This window comes from Carassius auratus, chromosome 45 (genome assembly GCF_003368295.1).
Source record: "Carassius auratus strain Wakin chromosome 45, ASM336829v1, whole genome shotgun sequence".
Classification (NCBI taxonomy): domain Eukaryota; kingdom Metazoa; phylum Chordata; class Actinopteri; order Cypriniformes; family Cyprinidae; genus Carassius; species Carassius auratus.
The window spans coordinates 1,374,173-1,394,987 of record NC_039287.1 but is presented as its reverse complement, the minus strand read 5'-3'; the positions used below and the strand labels follow the sequence as shown (position 1 = coordinate 1,394,987).

Here is a 20,815-nt window from a genome sequence, read left to right as displayed (position 1 = left end):
TCACTCATTAAGACCGGGACTTGGCAACACCTACTGCCCTAAACCAGCCAAGGTAACAGCACAAAAACATTTTCAGAATAATATATAATGATAATAATATATATAAAATATTAATTATGACAAAAATCTAAACAAAACAAAATTGAGATATTTTGGTCAAAACCGATCGCTACGGATTTTATCAATTGCATTGCAATGTTCTAAAAACCAACCACCTAGCAACGTCCTGGCAGCTATTTTCTTGAAAATTATTATTTTGTAAATAGTATTTAGCTGTAATTTGCTTTGTTCACACAATGCTTTGAATTTAACTTAAAACTTTTACATCTAACTACACCAAGAAGTTCTCAACTTTTTAAAATGTTTTACTGGAATAAAACAGTTTTACGTAATTTCCCACGTGTGACAAACCTTTTCCATCTCCAGTTTGAAAGAGGTGTAAATTTCATAGCTTCACAAACACCTTAAGTAGCTTCATCCAGAACATTTGAAAACCAACTGTTTAGCTGCCTTTTTCACACAAATCTTCGCATTTAAATTGTATTAGTCATATAATCAAATGTCTTTGTGAAAGAGAACATTTACCATATACCTGTAAGATTGTCAAGAACAGACGTTTATTTGAAGGTTCTAAGAAAGTATTACAAGCGGAAAAAAGTATCACACCCATCTCTAAATATTCATCTTTATAGTAAACTTTCATAAAGGAACGTGTCCTATGACCAGTCTGTCATCGTCTGTATTAACTTATAAGGCCAATTCAAACTGCACAGACAGACACAGACCAATGCAGACCGGTACAGTAGGCCTACGTCCCTTCTGACACTTTCCAAGACTCGATAAATGCAGATTCAACATTCTGTTGCCAAAAACAAGCACAGACCAACACCAACAGATGCTGACAGGCGTAACACACTGATCAGACAAAACCTTTCAAACGTGTCTGTTGTCTTTATTGGTAACTGTCAGTGCAGTGTGAATTAAACCTGTCTACAGCCAGACTTGTCTATCTACACAAACAAACTAATCTAGAGATGATTAATAAAAACTACTTTGGTAATACATTTCTGCTTAGCTTTTATTCGGACCCTTTGCAGAGCCTTTCTTCTTGGTTGAACTTTGTTTTTTAGGCTGGGCTTTGCCGGCCTTCGCTTTTGCCTCTTGGGATTTTGAGGCTTTAGGTTTTGTTGCCTGTGCTTTGGGTTCATCAGATGTAGCTGCGGCGTTCTCAACATGCTCCTCTTTGAAGGGCTCTTGTTTAGGCAGCTCTGGTTCAGGTAGCTCAGGTTTAACATCTTCTAGTTTGCACTCTTCTTTCATGACAGGTTTTGGCTGCTCCTGCTTGAGGGGCTCTTGTTTGGGTGGCTCTGGTTCTGGTTCAGGTAGCTCAGGTTTAACAGCTTCATCTTTGGACTCTTCTTTCGTGAAAGGCTTTGGCTTCTCCTCTTTGAAGGGCTCTTGTTTGGGCGACTCTGGTTCAGGTAGCTCAGGTTTAACAGCTTCATCTTTGCACTCTTCTTTCATGGCAGGTTTTTGCTGCCCCTGTTTTAAGGGCTCTTGTTTGGGCGACTCTGGTTCAGGTAGCTCAGGTTTAACAGCTTCATCTTTGGACTCTTCTTTCGTTACAGGTTTTGGCTGCTCCTGTTTGAGGGGCTCTTGTTTAGGCGACTCTGGTTCAGGTAACTCAGGTTTAACAGCTTCATCTTTGCACTCTTCTTTCATGGCAGGTTTTTGCTGCTCCTGTTTTAAGGGCTCTTGTTTGGGGGACTCTGGTTCAGGTAGCTCAGGTTTAACATCTTCAAGTTTGTACTCATCTTTCGTGACAGGTTTTGGGTGCTCCTGTTTGAGGGGCTCTGGTTTGGGCAGCTCTGGCTCTGGTTCTGGTTCAGGTAGCTCAGGTTTAACAGCTTCATCTTTGCACTCTTCTTTCGTGAAAGGTTTTTGCTGCTCCTGTTTGAGGGGCTCTTGTTTGGGTGACTCTGGTTCAAGTAGATCAGGTTTAACAGCTTCATCTTTGCACTCATCTTTCGTGACAGGTTTTGGCTGTTCCTGTTTGAGGGGCTCTTGTTTGGGCAGCTCTGGTTCAGGTAGCTCAGATATAACACTTTCAAGTTTACACTCTTCTTTCATGAAAGGCTTTGGCTGAGGGGATTTCTGTTCAACCGTCTTTTCTGATTTTGACGCCTCTTCCTGGCTGGGTTCCTCTTTGACTGAATCTTGTATTCCTGTCTGTTGTTCAGTGATCTCTGGTTGTAGAGGCTCTTGAGAAAGTTTGGATTCTGTCTCAGGTTTGGTGGGTTCAGGATTTGAGGGTACTAATGACTTCTCTTCGTTTACACTAACAACCTCTGCTTTGTTTTCTTCTGTGGTACAGGATTCATCTTGTATTGATTCTTGTTCAGTAGACTCATGTTTGGTAGCCTCAGGAATTGCTGGAATCTTTTGTGCCGTCTCCTCTTCCCCACTATCAGATTCTCCAGCATCATCTGTTATGGAACTTACCAAGGAAGCTGCAAACTCCTGCAGACGAATCTGCTCTTCTCGCAGCCTCTTCATCTCTGTGGTCAACATGGGGTTGGGAGCTAACTTGGGAAGTTGGACAAGCTCTGGAAGCTCATCTACTTGTGGCAAATCCACTGCAGCTGCTAGAACCTTTTCTGAGGACCGTATTTCTTTAATCTTGCTATATAAACTTTTTCTTTCATCCTGCAGTGCTCGGCACAGAGTCTCCAGACGGTCGATTTTCAAAGTGAAGAGTTCAAACTCTTTGGCCTTTTCTGATCTCTGTTGGAGTAGAGTTAAACAGTAAATAAGTGAAACGCTAATGATAATCAAATACTGACAAGTCATTTACATCATTACATTACATTACCTCATCAATCATTTCAACAAGAGCTTTATTGCAGCTTTCAAACCGTGTCTTCCATATGTCCGACTCCTTTTCCAGCTTTTTCATCTTCTTTGTCATCTGTTCAAATAAAAATGTGATCAGCATAAGACTTATATGCTTTAAAATAGACAAAGGCATTTTAAATTGTTCACTTCAAAAAAAAAAAAAAAGGGGGAAAAAATCCTATACTTAAAGGTATCGGTTGTAGGACCTGCCACGAGAGGGCGCACTATCAAAACAATAACAATCGCGTGGTTTGATGACGCTAAGAAAGAGCGTGGAATGATAGGATTTGTTGTCTTCTACTCAATCGCTGATGGCCATCAATCAGACGAAAAGATAAATCATGGACTTAATGCAAGTTCAACGATTTGCGTGAGTAGATTATATACAAAGTCAATGCAAAGACGCGATCAGACTATAGATCAGACGAGTCCTCGCGCGGGTCTAGAGACGCGATGCCCCGTGATTGGCACCCCATAATTCTAATCTAGTTGATTGTTATAATAGCATACGTTTTCTGTAAAGATACGAATCAAAACAACTCACCTGTCGAGTTAAACACAAGCGAGATCGACATCTCTTTCTAGTTGAAGTTTGTCGCGAAGCTACTTCCGCAATGTCCACGACACTGTTGTCATGTGGTTTCTATGTCAGTAAAGGCGGTAACAATGGGGAACTAACGTCATTGACAGGCGACTGCACTGCCCCGTGACACTGTTTAGAATGGGGATTTTCTCATGATTTACAAGTAGTTGAAAACATTAGAGCTATTGTCAGTAATCAGCCGGACAAAATATATAACTCTAGCCTAGTGGTTTTTGGATATTACTGCAAAAAACTTTCAAATTGTACCTTTAACAAAAGTATTTTGTCTTATTTTACAGTTAAACAGAGATTAAGACTTGTTTTCAGAGATTGTAGCATTAATACAAGTGTATCTTGCTGCATCATCAAGCAGAGTTAAAATAAAGTGAAAGTAAGTAAATTAAAGCAAGTAAATTTATCATTTAGATATTTTCACTGAAATACAAGTATAAACGAATCATTCCTACTTTTTTCCTATCAACTTTTGACTCTAAAAGTGTGCATAACACAACAAACCTTGTCCATCTCCTGTTTGAAAGTGATGTAAATTTCGTTGCTTTTTGCTAGTGTGTTCTGGAACTCATCAAACTTCTGGGAGTACAACGCCAGCTGAAAGAAGAAAATTAGTGTTAGCATCCACAAAATCACTGTATATCAATACCTTGGAGTACAGTAAGAGAAACACACACAATGACAATGACATTTCATACTTATCAGCTTGGCCTTCCGTTTACATTTTTCTTATATTGTTTTTCATATATCATATATATCATATATCATATATTTCATATATCATATATCATATATCTTATTTTGGAAAAAGCAAAAAAAAAAAAAAAAGTTGTTCTTTCTTATGAATGTATGTATTTATTCCCTTATGAATAAACATAAGCACGAATACATTAATGAATGGATAAATAAATATTACTTTTATTCATTCATACATCCATTAATTTACTTATTCATTCTTCTGTTTACATTATGGACCTGATGGAAAGATGAAAGAGTTAATCGCTGATATTGCAGCTGCACTTTACACAATCCATCTGCAATTAGTCAAGGCAAATGTTCCAGTCAAAAAACACAAAGCTTTAAATAAATGAACACTTTCTGCAATGACTCAGTATGTAATGTGAAAGGCATCACTTATTATTTATGATAGCAGCAATGAAACGCATCCAGGTCGTATTTACTGTTGAGCACTTGTGATGCTTGTGAACTATAATAATACACTGAAATGATATATCTCCGTCTGTGTTGCCATAATAGAGCCGTGAAAGACAGGAGGCCTTCATACAGCTATCAACATAACTCAAATTCATAACTTTGGTGATTCAGAGACAGTGAGATTGCATTCATTTCCTTAACCTGCTAACAGTCACCCCGTCCCGTATACGGGACACCTACGTTGACTATACTATATTACAATCAAATCTAATCTAATCTTGACCAACTATATATCGTTGGAAAGGTCTAAGACTCCCAAAAATATATTTTACCAATATTTTTTTGTAAAAAATTATGTAGGAAAAGTAATAGATTCATTTATGACAAGAGTGCACCCTCAGAAATCTACATTACAAAAGGAGTTTTGACCTTTTTTTTAAAAATAAGACTTCCTCGTTGCCTTTTTCCTCTATAACATTTTAGAAATCATCAGAAGTTATATATCACTTGAAAACATAAAATCTCAAAATTCATCCTTCAAAACCCATTTTAAAATCAGACATTGTATTACCATGTAAATGGTACATCAAAATCATGTCACAAAATGTTTTCAGTCATGAATTAAAAAAATGTGGGTTTGTATCATGCACATTCAAGTCTATCTTCAAAAACGTGAGTGACAGTTATCAGGTTAAAGAATTAACCAGTATCTACATGATTTCTCTGCTCTAAGACCAAATAATATTTCTCGATATGCACCAGTTTTATGATGTTTTGTGCCCTTTTGGTTGCTGGAAAACCTCAGACTTTATTTATTGTAAACGATTTCTCCTTTTGTGTTCCACTGAAGAAAAAAAGTCATACATCTTTAGGACGATGAGGGTGACTAAATGAATTGAACAGAAAAATGAACAGAGTTTTCATTTTTGGATAAACTATCTCTTGAGGCACTTAAAAAAGTACTTTATTATGGTCTACACAGGAATGTGAAGCTCTCATTATATCTATACCGGTATATATTTTTTATAAACATCCGTCTATAATTTATCTATATCCATCTCAACTGAAATGAATCCAGACAGAGCATTAAGTTCTCCTAATGGCTATGAATCACCATTATAAATGAATTGCCTTTTAAAGATTGATTTGTTTATGTGGTTTGTCACACAGCTCCGTGAGAGAAACACCACAGCTAGAGAGGAGAGAGTGTTGGATTGTGGGTAATGCCACAGCGATAGATATTCACCTGGGCCTGCATGACAGTGTGCTGCTCTTTCAGCTCTTTAGCCTGTAGTTTCCACTCTGCAGCCTGAGTGAGTAACTGGTTAAACACAAGACACACACACAAACAGGTGAGAGAGGCCGAGAACTTGGCATTACCTGTTTCTTCATCTGTAACTCCTGCTCCTTCATAGCGCAGCATTTCTTTGTTTTTTCAATAGCCTCTTTAAGCAACTAACAACATAAATGGTGAGATGTTAACATGTGCCAGTTCTTGAGACTCACTGAAACGTTTTTATAAACAGGGTCTAAAATTTACTTTTTGCCTCGTGTGAGAAAATGTAATTTATTGTTAGAGGCTATATAATATTTATACTTCTTTCTTTTTATTATTATTTTTATTTATTTATTCTTATATGGATATTTTGTCACTTGAGATGAGCAAGTGACTTTATATCATAAAAGTATTGTAATTTTGTTCTTTGCATTCTTGTTTCAGTACCTTTATGTGAGGTTTATTTTACATATGTTTTCCTACATGGAATTATAGAGACCAAACGAAGATCCAAGAAACATTTTTTATGGGAAATTTTCCACTGAGAAGACTTGCAATTCACTCACCAGATGTTTTCTTTAGCTGACAGCGTTATTTGAATGCATTCATCAGGAAAGGTCACATTATCATTCATACATATCAGTTTAATATATTATGTTGCAGTTCCTTTTACAAGCTAGTTTTTAATTGCATTTTGGCACTTCGTTTTAGACCCTGCTTGTAAAGAAAATCATTGTAAGCACATGCAAATGAATTTGCCTGCCCTTCGTTTTGCTTGAGGCAAATCTGAAGAGCCAGGATAGGAGATCTGTGTGTCTTACATATTCCTTCTCCCTTTTGTGCTTCTCTTCAGCTTGACTGAGGAGCATGTTGGCTTCTTCCAGCTTGGCATCAGACAGCTTCTGCTGTAGATCTCTGTGTTTGAAGATCTTCTCTAAAGTCTGCATAAAAATACAGAATATTAATTTAGACGCAATGGGGTCATAGCTGATTTAATCTAATTCCATTCCATTGTCCAAACCACTTGTCCTAGTTAGGGTCGCAGGGATGCCGGATTTTATTTCCTTTTATTTTTGTAGTTTCCCTTTCCAGCTCTTGTAATTTCTAGGAACAACATTTAAGGCAGTGCATTTCAACATTGAGATTTTGGGTTTGCCTCTATCCTGATACACCACACAGTGTGATGATTAACAAGCAGAACTGGTTCCAGGATCAACATCATTTCTTGTTCTTGGAACAGCTTTCGTATCAATTCTTTTACACCTAAAATCAGGGTGGTGATTGGTCAATAGGGATGTTGTTCCAGGAACATGTTCTAGTATAAATAACATTAAGCACCCGCTCATGAGATGTGTGTCTCTATCGCAGCCAGCAGAGGGCAGCAGAGACACGCTGCACAATTTATTCGAGTTAGTTCAATTCTCGGTGTCGAATTTAGCCCACAACACAGCTGTGTGCGAGCAGCCTCTGTGGTACCCATCAGCATGACAGATTGAGTTTAACTTCCCCACACATCAGGCTTGTCATTCCATCGGTCGATCCTCATGTGATTAGATACAGAATACTGAGTGTTTTACAAGGTGCTATATTCACTGTCAAACCAGGCGTGAATCCCTGAGTCAAAGTCAAAAAATACCAGTATCTGCTGTGCATATAGCAGGATTAGAAAGTGTGAGTGTGTAGTTTCCTCCACCTAGTGTTGTGAAATTACAGCTCTGACAGGCTCCAGCTCTAAAACACGCATATGTTTTTTTATGCACAGTGACTGTAAAAATTGCTCATGTAAATTTGGAATAATTTTGTAATGGTTAAGAAAATCTCTTAGGCTGTCTAAGGCTGCACTTGAACAAAAATACTCAAATAGAAAAAAAATGTAATAATATTTTACAAAATTACAGTTTTTACTGTATTTTTGATCAAATAAATGGCAGCCTCGGTGAGCATAAGAGGCTTCATATGACATAAAAAAAGTAATTGTTCTGAATTTTTTTGACTGTAATGTAATTGCAGAGTTTGAAGTAAGTTCGGAACCCCAGTAATGACTCATTCAGCTTTTCAGATGGACCAGAACAAAAAATCAAATCGTATCACACACTGACTCTAATTTCGACTGTGCCTCGGGGTGCAGCTTTAAATGGATTTGTGACTGAATCGCTTTGACAGATGTGTTAGATATTGGGGTGTTTGAAAAATACCCAATTAATTTTGCTGGCTTTCGTTACACAGGTCTTCAATCTGCTTCACACCGTAAGCACATATTTATTTTAGGGCCCATATTAACAGGTACAGTCTTCACACTGCCCACATAGACAGCACAGTGCTGTGTAGCTGAAAATAGAGTTTTGTTATGCAGCAGAGGGACTGTGAAAGGTGGGCCTGCTGTATCTCTGCTTATGTGTGGATTTAATGCATTTCAAATGGTATGTGTACAGATATGTCTTGTGTGTTGTTTTCGGTCTGTACCTGTTCTCTCCGCTCATACTGCTCTATGATGGTCTTGAGTTTGCTGGCCAGCTCACTGTTCTCTTGGCACAGCTTGTTGTTGCGGTTACTGTGCTGCTCGATCTGATTCTGAATGTCCACCAGCGTGCTCTGGAAATGATCGGTGATCTCCTTCCGCTTCATTTCATCCACCCGCAGCCTTTGCAGACTCTCCTCCTGCAGGGAAAAAGAGAGAAGGAAATGAGTGGGAAATCTGGGAATGTGCAGCCTTAAGTGATGAAAGCAATCTAGATCTAGTATTAGGTCAGGGTGTGAGACTAGACGGTAAGTCAAATAATGTATTGTCTTTGATAGCATTTTGTATAGAAGAAACTATATATTAAATGTTTGTGGAATAAAATGGCCAGCTCTTACTTCAGCTTATTTCATAGTTTGGATTTTAAATATTCTAAATACAGACAGTTATATACAATTTTGAATTTGACATCTGGATTGATCACAAGTGATATGCTTCATTCGTAACTACATATTTCATCCCAGTCATGCTAACACTAAATGTCACTATTTAAATAAAATATTTGTTAATTAAAATAAATCTCAAATAATATAAATATTAGATGAAAAGCCTAAACTTAAAATCACTTAAACGAAAATGAGAAATGCTGCATCGTCAACTAACTAAAATAAGTTTTAGTACTAAAATAAACTAATATAAAATGCATAAAAAAAACATAAAAAAATAAATAAAATTATATATATATGTGTATATATAAATGTGGAAATTACTATTAAAAATAATCTTAATATGTTACAAATGAATAAAAAAATTACAATTTAATTTCTTATTGTGTGAAAATTATTGAAAAATGCACAATGGTTTGTTTTTTGACTTATTTTAGATTATCATCATTCTAAAACATATATGATATTTTAAATATAATATTATAAAATGCTCATGATGGACTTTTGTATTTTCGTATTAACACAGATTGGAAGTCTGTGTCTGGTATAAACTATATAAAAAAGATATATTTAAAAGATAAAATATATAAAAAGGCATTTGAGAAGTAACAAAGTTTACAAAAGAGTTGTAACCTTTATTTAAAAAAAAGAAAAGAAACATTATTATTTTTAATAAAAGTAGTATGTCACAAAAGTAGTAATGGACAACCTTTTGGAAGGGGCTTTTATTGTGAATAGTGAAATAGAGAGGGAATGGACATGTTATAGGCCAGACTTGAACCTGAGTTGCCCACATGAGCACCATAGTGCTAACCGCTACTTTAACTGCACTATTTTTCTACCTTACAAGGTCTGGAAGTGGTGAAGGCTAGCTAATGATCATATTAATCAAATGATGCAAATGACATATTAAGCTACATGAGATCTATGTGGCACTATCCTTTTTTAGTATCTGGGATTGGACGTGTGAATATGAAACAGGCCTGCCATCCAATGTGTGCGCTTTTGTAAACATCAGCTCCTGTTTCAGAAGCACCAGCTTCCTGACTCAGCGATTCGTAAGGAATCCACACATGGAGTGTTCCTCTCCAGGGCTGAATCTGTTTGCCTGCCTGTGTTTACACATGACATGAGTCTCAAGCTTCCACCTGGGAAAGCTGAAGCTGTATTACTACACAAGCTCATCAGGGAGGTGAATCGCTCACATAACCGCGAAGGAAATGACCCCAGATTAAATCTAATTTATGGTCCTCATAGCTGAGAGTCGCACCTACACACAGGGCTTAGATGTTCTGCTATGACCCACTCATTAATGGCTTCCATAATACTTGAATAAAATTGACTGGCGAGTGAACAAGGTCAAAGCCAGCCTCTAGGGAAGGATAGCATCAGCTTCCAAAGGCATGCAGAGTTTATATTAGAGCAAGAGTTTAATATCTTCAATGCCCGGAGGAGAAAAAACAATGCAAACGTGATTAGAAAGCTCCTCTGAGTCACCTTACAGACCACAAAAACTGAAAAAAGTTTGTGTGTGTGGATGCTGGGACAGAAACCACTACCTTTTCTCACAAAGTCCTCCATGCACCTGTTCGTTGAGCAGTACAAATGTACTGAAATCAGTTGCTGAACTGCAAACAGAAAATGGCTCCAGGTGCTTTGCGCAAGATTCATAACATCTTTCATATTATGTACACGTTCACCAAATGGAGGTAATATTGTTTCTTGGAAGGCAATATAATTGTTTGGCAGAGTGAAAGAAATGAGTGGACTGCTATATCCGACAACTGGAAACATTTCAAGTGCTGAATAACAGTTTTGTAAAATGACAAATATGGCATCTCAGTTGAGAGAGGCATTCACAAATTAGGTTGCAATTTTTAATATTCAGAACTGTTTACATGAATCAAAAACATACAGTGCGACCAGTTAAGTCTGATTCCCAAGCTCTTATGAACTGGATCTTTTAAAGAATTAAAAAAATTATGAATTTTTTTTTTTAAATTATATACATTATAAAACTTACCCAAAATCTGTTAAAACTAACCCTCATTTTTCGGTTCACACTCGAACCATAGGAATTTCAAAATGTTTTGAAACCAAGGCTTGAAGTTGGGGTAGATTTTTTTATATAACCTTATAATTTGTAATGAGAGTGGTAAAACTGTAAAAATATAAGGTATTTAAAAATAAACAAAACATTACCTGTATGATGTAATATGTAAATATAAGTAATTTTCGAATGCAAACTTGATCATTTTGTGTTCTTGTTTTTGCAATATTTGATATAAGAAAACATAATAGTAAAGGCACTTTTTTGTGCTATACACAATAAAATTTGTTGTTTTCAGCCGGTCACATGGTCTCTTGTGATCTCAACTGCTCATTGTAAAATAAAACAGCTTGTAAGTGTAAATCTAATTGCAATATTAATTTCTTTAGGTGTAAAGCATTGCACTGTTAAATCCATGCACAATTTAGCAGATTTCACCTCAAAATTAGCACAGAAAATATAAAAAACTGGGATGTAGATGTATTCACTGTAGCACCAACAGAACTAAAGAACAGGAGGCCATGGCCTCTGCAGTGATTTGAGCCAATGAGACATTGTCTTTGACGTTTGATTTATAAAAGAAGGGCAAATGCCACTGAAGCTCAGTAATGTGATCCCTCTTGTCATAGTAATCTGTCAGCAGCACTTTGAGTCTGTAAAGCTAGTGTCTCATCGAGGCAGAGACACAGAGTGCACTAACATCCCACTGGGCTCTAAAGCCTGGAACACACCAAGCCGACGCAGACGAACTAGTGGCAACGAAAACAGATTGCAGGATCGCCTCACGTCGGCAGCGTCTGTGTCCAGATTTGCCCTGACACACCAAACCGATTCTTGACACCTGACGGCCAACTAGCACGTCCGTTCTGCGTCTGCGTAGGAAATACCTTTCCGTACCAGCAGGTGGCAGTAGTCTTGGAAGTAGTTACTCAAAGCGGGAAACCGGAAGAAGCTACAGGGATCCAAACCATATACATATAAATAATCACGAATGATAATCACGAGAAATACAAACAAATGAGAGAGGCAACTATGTCCCCGTTGACTTCATTGTTTATATGCTCCGTCACTTCCGGTTTTTTTTTCCTAGCGTGCTGGTTCGCTGGTTGAACAGCCAATCAGAATGATCAGATGGCCCGACTGGCTGACAAGCTCCGACGCCGATTCAACATGTCAAATCGGCCATTACAAAGCCGACGAGAACCAATTTCAGCCGACAATGCGGAACACACTGAGAAGATTTGGTCGGTCGACGCTCGAAAACTGCCCGACGGCCGACCATGGGCTTGGTGTGTTCCAGGCTTAAGACGCTGTCTTCTCAGAAGAAAGTTGAGTCGACTCAATCTCAGCAATCAAAACACTGACATGGGTAACAGGATAATAATAGGAAAACATATCAGGTGCTCAACACTCTCCCATGTCGAACAAGTTGAGGTCTGCTATTGTGGTCTTACTGTATTTATTTCAGGTAAATGTATATATATATATATACACACACATATATATACACTCAAAAAAATAACTCTTTGAACAAACATAAAAAAATCATGGAAAGGATTTCCACATGATTAATTTGCTTTATTTCAGCCTTATGCAATGCTGTTACTCCAATTTAATGTACTTACGTTGGGTCAACTTAATTTATTAAGGTTGATTCAACTTATTTACTATGGTTGGGCAAAGCTTAATTTAATAGTGTCAGCCGAACTAATTTGCAATGTTTTGGACAATGTTTTTAATAATTAAGTTCATTTTACAAAATAAGTTTAAGTAAACTTAACAAACCTTAATAGAGTCAACAAACAACAATTGAGTTAATTGTACCTGAAAGTGTTAAATAATGATGACATACAATTTAAATAATGCCATTTTAGGAATGCCACCCCCTTGCATTAGGACCATGAGCAGTTCATTAATATTACACTTCATTTACACCTTCCTTTTATAATAGCTTATCAAATACATAACAAACATATTTGAAACACAAAGCAACATTTCAAACTGTTTGTTTCTTTGTTTGTTTTGTTCTAAAACTTATCAGAACAACTTCATTGCTATAAATTGTATTACTCATCTACCTATCTATGGTGCTACACTTCTCCAAGAGGGTGACAGAATAACAATTACCCATAATACACTGCAGAAATCCTCAGCCAATGAGATGCAAGTCTGTGTTGGTTTCATTAATCTGTTACTTTTACACAACAATGTTATGTTGGCTGAACAAATAATTTTTAAGTAAAGCTGACAATACACACTTTTTTTGTTGAATGAACTAGATTAAATCAAGTTCACATTGTTAAATACATTTTTTTAAGTAATCATAACATGAACAGATTAAGTAAAATTGGCAAAGGTGAAAGTAAATTTTTTTGAGTGTATATATATATATATATATATATATATATATATATATATATATATATATATATATATATATATACAAATTTACACAACAGAACCTATATATATATATATATATATATATATATATATATATATATACAAATTTACACAACAGAACCTATATATATATATATATATATATATATATATATATATATGTGTGTGTGTGTATATATATATATATATATATATATATATATATATATATATATATATATATATATATATATATATAGGCTCTGTTGTGTAAATTTCCAAGTGTATTTGCATCAGCTTCCTCCTCCGTATCACAACCTGTAAGTGTTATTAATAATTGTTGCTCTTATGTTTTATGTAGCATGCTTAATAATTGTTTGGTTTGTTGTGTAAGCACTGTTTAGCTTCTAGGTCTTCAATGACAATTGTATTGAGATATGTGAATTGTTTGTTGTTGTTTTCGGAGTTTTCTTTAAGAATAGAGTCATACCTCGTAGTAACATAACGTTACTGCATTTATTTTTGGTAAAAACGTTATGTTTATGCATCGAGTTAACGCAAACAAAGACTGATTGTGCTTTTACAATATGAACTCTGGTCTATACTCGCTAACGTCACGTAAAGGCGGGGTTTTGAAAAGTGAATCACTAAACGAATCATTTGAGAATCGCTATCAAAACAGGTAAAAAGAAATGCATATTATAAGAAAACTAAAGTCTTTTTTGTCATTGCATGCATGCAAAACTGTTGTTGGGGACTTCTAAAACAATATTTGGAACATTTTAAATGCCATAATAGGTGCTCTTTAAAGTAGTGATAGGAAGTTTGGAAACGCGCTCTGTAGAGCAGTTTGTCCGTTTATAGGCTATTGTAGAAACATAGTGCGACTTACATGTAAGGGGACCCGCAGTGTATTTATATAGAAATAGCTAAACTAATGTAATAAACACAACATAGTTTTGTATACATATATTATATTGCATTTCTGTAAATAGAGCGTTGTAAATATTACACATTGCACTTTTAATTTGACTGAAATACAGTCAAATAATACAACTGTGAAATATTATTACAATTTTAATATATGTAATTTTTATAAATATCTTTTACTCCAGGTTTAAGTGTCACTGAAGTGTGCTTATATGGTGCTCATAAAATATTTTTTATTATTTTCAATGTTGAAATCATAATATTTTTGTGGAAGCCATTACACTTTTTTGATGAATAGAAATGTAAAAAGAACAGCTGGCTCCTAACTGACCCCAAACATTTGAACGGCATAAGAAAATAGGCATAACTATTTTAAAAACAGAATTCAGACAAAATAAATAAAGTATATATTTTTCCATAAATACATGAAAATAAACCTACCAAGATACAGTTGCTTTTTATTTCTTTCACAACTAAATTCTCTCAAACTGTCAGTAGATCATGTTCTCACCTTCAGTGTCCTGTTATGTCTCTGAAGCTCTCTGCAGAGCATCTCCAGCTTGCTGCGGGCCAGAATGGCACGACTGTGCTCGAACTGAAGCTGATCTCTCTGCTTGACCAGAAGACCCTGTCTCTGCTGAAGCTGCTCCAGCTGTTTCTTCTCAGTCCTGTGTTCCTCCACCTGCCCCATATGCACAAAACACACACAGGTGTGATCCACACCTGATCTTATACACCTCTGACTGCTCTAAAGCTGCTTTAGATAATGTCTGCCTGGTTGTCCTCAAGAGGATTTAGGAATGACGGGATACAGACTTTCCCAGTTTTCAAGGCCCTTGGATTATTTCTGAGAATAAGATTTGGTTTTGTCAAAACTGGGAGAATTCCGTCATTTTTAAGCTTTTTTCTGTGTGTCCCTGTCATTATCTCTGTGTTCTCATATTGAAGAGATTGTTGTGACTTTCTTGTGTGGCATATGGCCTTGTGTTCAGACTTGCATATTCAGCCCAGGGCGTTGAATATTTAAGTCATTGCAGTATCAGTGAAACCACTCTTTACATCACACCAGGCATTAGTTTACTTTCTCTGTGTCAATCGAGTTTGTTCTGTTTGTTTCCTCTTAACTGTCCTCCATGCATCATTGTTGTCGATAGTGAAAACTGCTCAGGGAGCGGCATTCTTTCATGGGTCTGGATACTCACCAGCTCAGTGTATTTCTTCAACACCATTTCCACTTTCTCTTCTGGAGAGCCGAGCTTGTTCAGGCTTTGCAATAAGGATGCGGCTTCTTTACCTACGAGACAAGCGTTTTCCGTTCAGATCAGAGAACGAGAAGATAAAGAAGATGAGCAGAAGCCCACAAGGGAGAGTTCTGCACGCAAGCTTTAAAGTAAATCAATGGGAGGAGTGGTGAAATCACAGCATGATAGTGTTTACTACGATAAAATGGTTGAGAGAAGCAAATAAAGCACAAGACACTTACTCAGTCTTAAGGGGATAGTTCATCCAAAAATTAAAACGCTGTCATTATTTATCCTTCCAAGCCTTATTGGTTGTCTTTTATTTTATATAAATCTCCAAAAAACTATTATAAAAAACAAGCAGAAAAAGCACTGTAGAAGTAGTTCATAACATTTCTGTGCTATATTCCAAGTCTTCAGAAGACTTAAGACAGCTTTTGTAAGGAACAAACTGAAAAGTAATGTTTTATTCATTATTTAGCTCACAAATCAGACTCGTCCAGTTTTTCAGTTCAACTCATTGACTCATTGCTGTGTCTACCAGCCCAATTTATCTGTAATTATTCTTACACAAGGCTATTTATAAGACCTCAGAAGCCTTGAACTGAAGTGCATGAGTATAGAGCACTTTTCTGATGTTTTATAATACATTTATGGTACTTTTTTGTTGTAAAAACTAGGGGTGCACAATAAATATCGGCCGATAATAAATGTACATCTCGTCAGCTGGTAATAAACGTGGATTTGCGTAGCTTGTCAGTTGACAATGGCCCTGTGTAGTAACAGCTGCTCTATGTGAAATCACGCACCTGATGGAATTTACCGCTGATTAGAGAACCTTCTTTACTGACGAGATGTGCATTAATTATCGGCCGATATTTATCTTGCACCCCTAGTAAAAAACTTTAATACCCCTTCATTGTAACTAAACTGAATTGAGTGACCAATACATTATTCATATCTTCTCTTTTCGTGTTCCACAAAGTAAAGTCATACAGGTTTGCAACAACATGAGGGCAAGCAAATGATGAGTGAATTCTTGTGTGAAATTTTTCTTTAAGCCCAGAGTGTGTCAGAAAACTAAGTCAAGCACTATAGCTGTCTGCATTTTGATGGTGAAGTGTGCTTTAGAGTATTCTTTTCTTGAGAATGGACATTTTCCAGACAGTTGATTACTACGCTCATGGCACTCGACCATCCTGCTGATAGAAAAACCCAATCACTGTTTATGGCTCCATCTGTGCGATTGAGAGGTGCTGCATATGGCATTATTTTTCAAACATAAAACAGTAATCAGTTTTCTCACTGAAATCTCTGCTCTGTGGGTCATTTAAGATAATGGATGTCATTCATGTCACTCAGTCTTACATTACTGTTCAAGTGTTTGAGGTAAGTAAGATTTTTTCTCAAACTATTTTATGACACATTAAAACGGATCAAATATGACAGCGAAGACTACGTTACAACAAAATCTATTTCAAATTATTAATTTTGGACTTTCTATTTATCAGTGAATCCTATAAATGATGTATACATTGTTATATATAAAAAAATATTAAGCACTGCTGCTTTCAACACTGATAATAATTAATAAATAAAAAAGTGCTCCAAATGAACATATTAGAATGATTTCTAAAGGTTCATATGACAATGAAGACCATCACTGGAATTCTTTTTGAAATAAATTAAAATAGAAGACTTTTATGATGTATTTTTGATTAACTTGATATGGCACATTGAAACTTATTATTTATGTGGTTTCCAAACTTAAAATGGCACCTATTTCAAAAAATGGCCCATGTAATTTCTTAACCAATTATTGAGTGATTTGGCAATACTAGGGGACCTTTTATGATGTTGAGCAAAATGAAAATTCTCTTTGTGAGGCTTAGTTTTTTAGTTAGTCTGTTTGATCTCAAGACGTTTTCTCTGTTTATCAAATGAACAGAAGAAAGGCAGATTGCTCACCCAGGCCCTTGAGGAGTTTCTTATCAGCCTTTTGTTCCTTCTCTGGACTGCCACCAGCTTCTTGTGGGTCAGCTTCTTCATCAGCCTTTGCCTCCTCTTCCTTTTTCTCCTCAGACTCCAGGATGGAGATCTGCTCCTGCATCAGGCTCGATGCCACTCCATACGTGTTGATTATATCCTCTAGCTGCCGGCTGAAGTCCTCCATGGGGTCCACTGGCTGCTCCTCAGGGTCATTGACTTGTTCATTGGTGTTCTCAGAGGTCTGGTCAATGCCCTCCATCATATGCTGAAAAAACAAAACAAAACAAAAACAAGTTAAATATATCATAAAAGTACTTCATAAGAAAGCAGATTGATTAGCAGAGGTAGAACAGCCAATTGCTTGATTACACTCTTAGCTTGATGCTGAAATGAGATTGTTGAAATTAATTTGAAGTGCTTATGCATTACTTGTTGAGAGGTTTGATATGACTCCCTGAAATCACCAGCCACTAAAGTGAAGATGGATGGCTTTTGGCCGTTTTTGCATAAGGAATGTATGTTTGAAATGCATGAGGTTGTTTGTAAGAAATGGGACTTTAAATTTGGGGAAATTAAAGAAAATTTGCCTTCGGCAGAAATGATATGGATAATAGAGAAATGGCCTTGAAAAGCAAATAATTGGAGAAACTTAAAACTGAGAATTGGAAATAACTGAAGGGAAATGTGAAGTAATAGTCTATACAATAACGATGGCCAATTTAATAAGTTCTATTTATCTACCTGTCTTGTTTCGATTTTGACATGTACTGATATGGTTGTGTAGTGATATTTTGTTAATATTTATAAATATGTTTATTTAATTCTGTTTAAATTCAACTGTTTTCTGGTTAATATATTTTATAAACGTAATTTAATCCTATAATGGCAAAGCTGAATTTTCAATGTCACATGATCCTTTATAAACCATTCTAATATGTTGATTTACTACTAATGGACCATTTCTTATTATAATACATTTTCAATACAGTTTTGCTGCTTAATATTCTTTGTGGAACCTAATATATATTTTTTCAAGATTCGTTCAAAACAAAATTAATGTAGTTATTAATTAATTGTTTTATTGACCCCAAACTTTTGAATGTATTTATACACACACATTGGGTTTCCATGTTTTATGGGGACATTACATAGTGTTTTTTATATTGTACAAACTGTATCTTCTTTTCCCTTTACCCTAACCCTAACCCAAACCTGCATTTTTAGATTTTCAGACAACTTAATTCTGCATGATTTATAAGCGGTTTTCCTCATGGGGACAAAAAAATAATAATGTCCCCACAAGGTCAAAACTGACTGGTTTTACTATCCTTGTGGGGACAGAGTAGATACAGATCTACTTAGTGGCAGTTAGATACATTCTTTAACATTTTTAGTCAGATCTGATCTCTAAGCTGCCTACATGTCTGGTGGACATTTGAAGAGAGACAACAAACAGCTTGTGACACAGAAGGCTAAAGGACAGGGTGCAGAGAAAATAGCACAAATCGCAGTGGCAGAGCCTCTAAATCTGATGTGTCACTGATAGCGCCAGGCCTGAAGCCCTTCAACTCTACAGAGCTGATTTCATGTGGAATGAACTCTGAGATTCCAGAGGTTGTTTATGTCCCAGCTCTGTTGCTTATCAGGTTAAAATTATATCCCCCATTCCAAACCCATGCATGTGCATGCACCTACCCCTCTTCATTTAGCAACATGACACCTGTTGTGAAGCCACATGCTATTTTTGGACCCTCTAAATATGGACAAGCTATTTCTTATTCTAGCCACGTAGACTCTGATGTCAATGGAAGCAGTTTTATGCAAAGTGGAAAAAACTGTGACTATTTTAAACATTTGCATTTACATCTAAACAAAGCTAAGAGTGTAGCACATTGGTGCTTTTTACTTATTCATAATAATGAAACCATGCTATAATTACTGAAACAAAACGTACGGTCAAATAAATCCAACCAAGTTTCTCAAAGACACAATGGGGACAATCAGCTCAACATCAACTAAAGTTAAATAAAATAGGACAGCTCAGGACTTACCTTACACGTGTCTGTTCGGGTTCAAATAGAAAAGGAGGACAATGAACCAGCCAGTCCACAGTTTTATCAGAGTGAAAAAGAGAGGTGAGGAGGCTCCAAAAGGACTTAAGACAACAGCTGACAGCATGAGCCCCTTAAAATAACCTCCACTGGAACACCAATGGAAGCGTTGTCCAAACACTCTGAATGAATCGGCCCGTCAAGATCTTTCTAGGCTTTTCAGGAAGACAGCTGAGGAGCTAATTTTGTAGTATCCTTTGAAAGGCTTCAGACTTGTTATTATAGATAGTTATCAGATATACTAATCCAAAATTCATTCTGATTTAGAACTGGAAGTTGGTTAGAAGTAAAATTATATGTTTTTTTATTTATTTATTTTTTTAAAGCTTGATAAATTAAATGATTGTCGGATTTTTTAAATGGAAGAGTTTATTAAACCTTTAGACAAAATCTACAAGAAAATCAAAAGTTTCCGTCTTTTTTTTTTTTGTATTAATGAGAATATATTGGGTGCAAGTAGTTATTATTATACACCTTCTGTCATGATGATTTATGACTTTGACCTTTGACCTTTTGACAGGTTGAACTTCCGGTAACCTTATGATGGATGGGCGGAACTTTCCGGCTTCAAGGGTTAACCTATGACCTTTCCAAGCATCGATCATGCGGTTTTGACAGAAAGTTTTACCCTATTGACCTAGTTAGTTCTAAATCATGGTTTTGACGGCTAGTTTAAACGGAAGATGAAAGACTCCCCACGCATCGATCATGTGCTTTTGACAGAAAGTTTTACCCTATTGACCTGTTAGTTTTAAATTAAAACGGTATATGAAAGACTCCCCAATCATCGATCATGCAGTTTTGACAGAAAGTTTTACCCTATTGACCGTTAGTTTGTTTGAAGTGTGTGCCAGTTGTTTGAACTCTGTGTCAGTTAGCTTGTTTGAAGTTTATCACAGTTAGCTTGTTTGAACTTTTCTGTCAGTTAGCTTGTTTGAACTTTATCATATATGTGACATTCAGTTATTTCACATTTATATAATTCATATAATCTAAAACACATTTTAATTATTTCACATTTATATATATAAAACATTATATAATTTATATAATCTAAAACACATTTTAGTTATTTCACATTTATATATAAAACATTTTATAATTTATATAATCTAAAACACATTTTAATTATTTCACATTTATATAATATACATAATCTAAAAACAATTTAACTAAGGTTGAAAAAACATTCTGTTCTTTTAAAAAAGGTTATAAATTAAACTGTATAAAAAAATATACTGAAACCGACTGTTTCAGATAAAACAAGATCTTTTTTTCCTTTTTTTT

At 35.8% G+C, this 20,815-nt stretch overlaps 1 protein-coding gene across 4 annotated transcripts; it reads right to left on the bottom strand.

Moving 5' to 3' along the window:
* Positions 1–595: 595 nt before the first annotated feature.
* Positions 596–19,631, bottom strand: LOC113062829 (beta-taxilin-like). 4 transcript variants are annotated; one of them, XM_026232843.1, is made up of 10 exons: positions 19,469–19,631; positions 17,397–17,682; positions 15,390–15,481; positions 14,699–14,878; positions 8,385–8,579; positions 6,743–6,862; positions 6,026–6,100; positions 3,995–4,087; positions 2,873–2,968; positions 596–2,784 (listed from the first exon to the last, which is right to left on the bottom strand). In XM_026232843.1, exons 2-10 carry the CDS (start codon positions 17,677–17,679, stop codon positions 1,072–1,074), a joined length of 2,847 nt encoding a protein of 948 aa, XP_026088628.1. In that variant the 5' UTR covers positions 17,680–17,682; positions 19,469–19,631; the 3' UTR covers positions 596–1,071. The 4 variants fall into 4 exon arrangements, with proteins under 4 accessions (XP_026088628.1, XP_026088627.1, XP_026088630.1 ...); XM_026232842.1 differs by lacking the exon at positions 6,026–6,100 and adding an exon at positions 5,892–5,966; XM_026232845.1 differs by having other exon boundaries at positions 14,699–14,869.
* Positions 19,632–20,815: the final 1,184 nt, after the last annotated feature.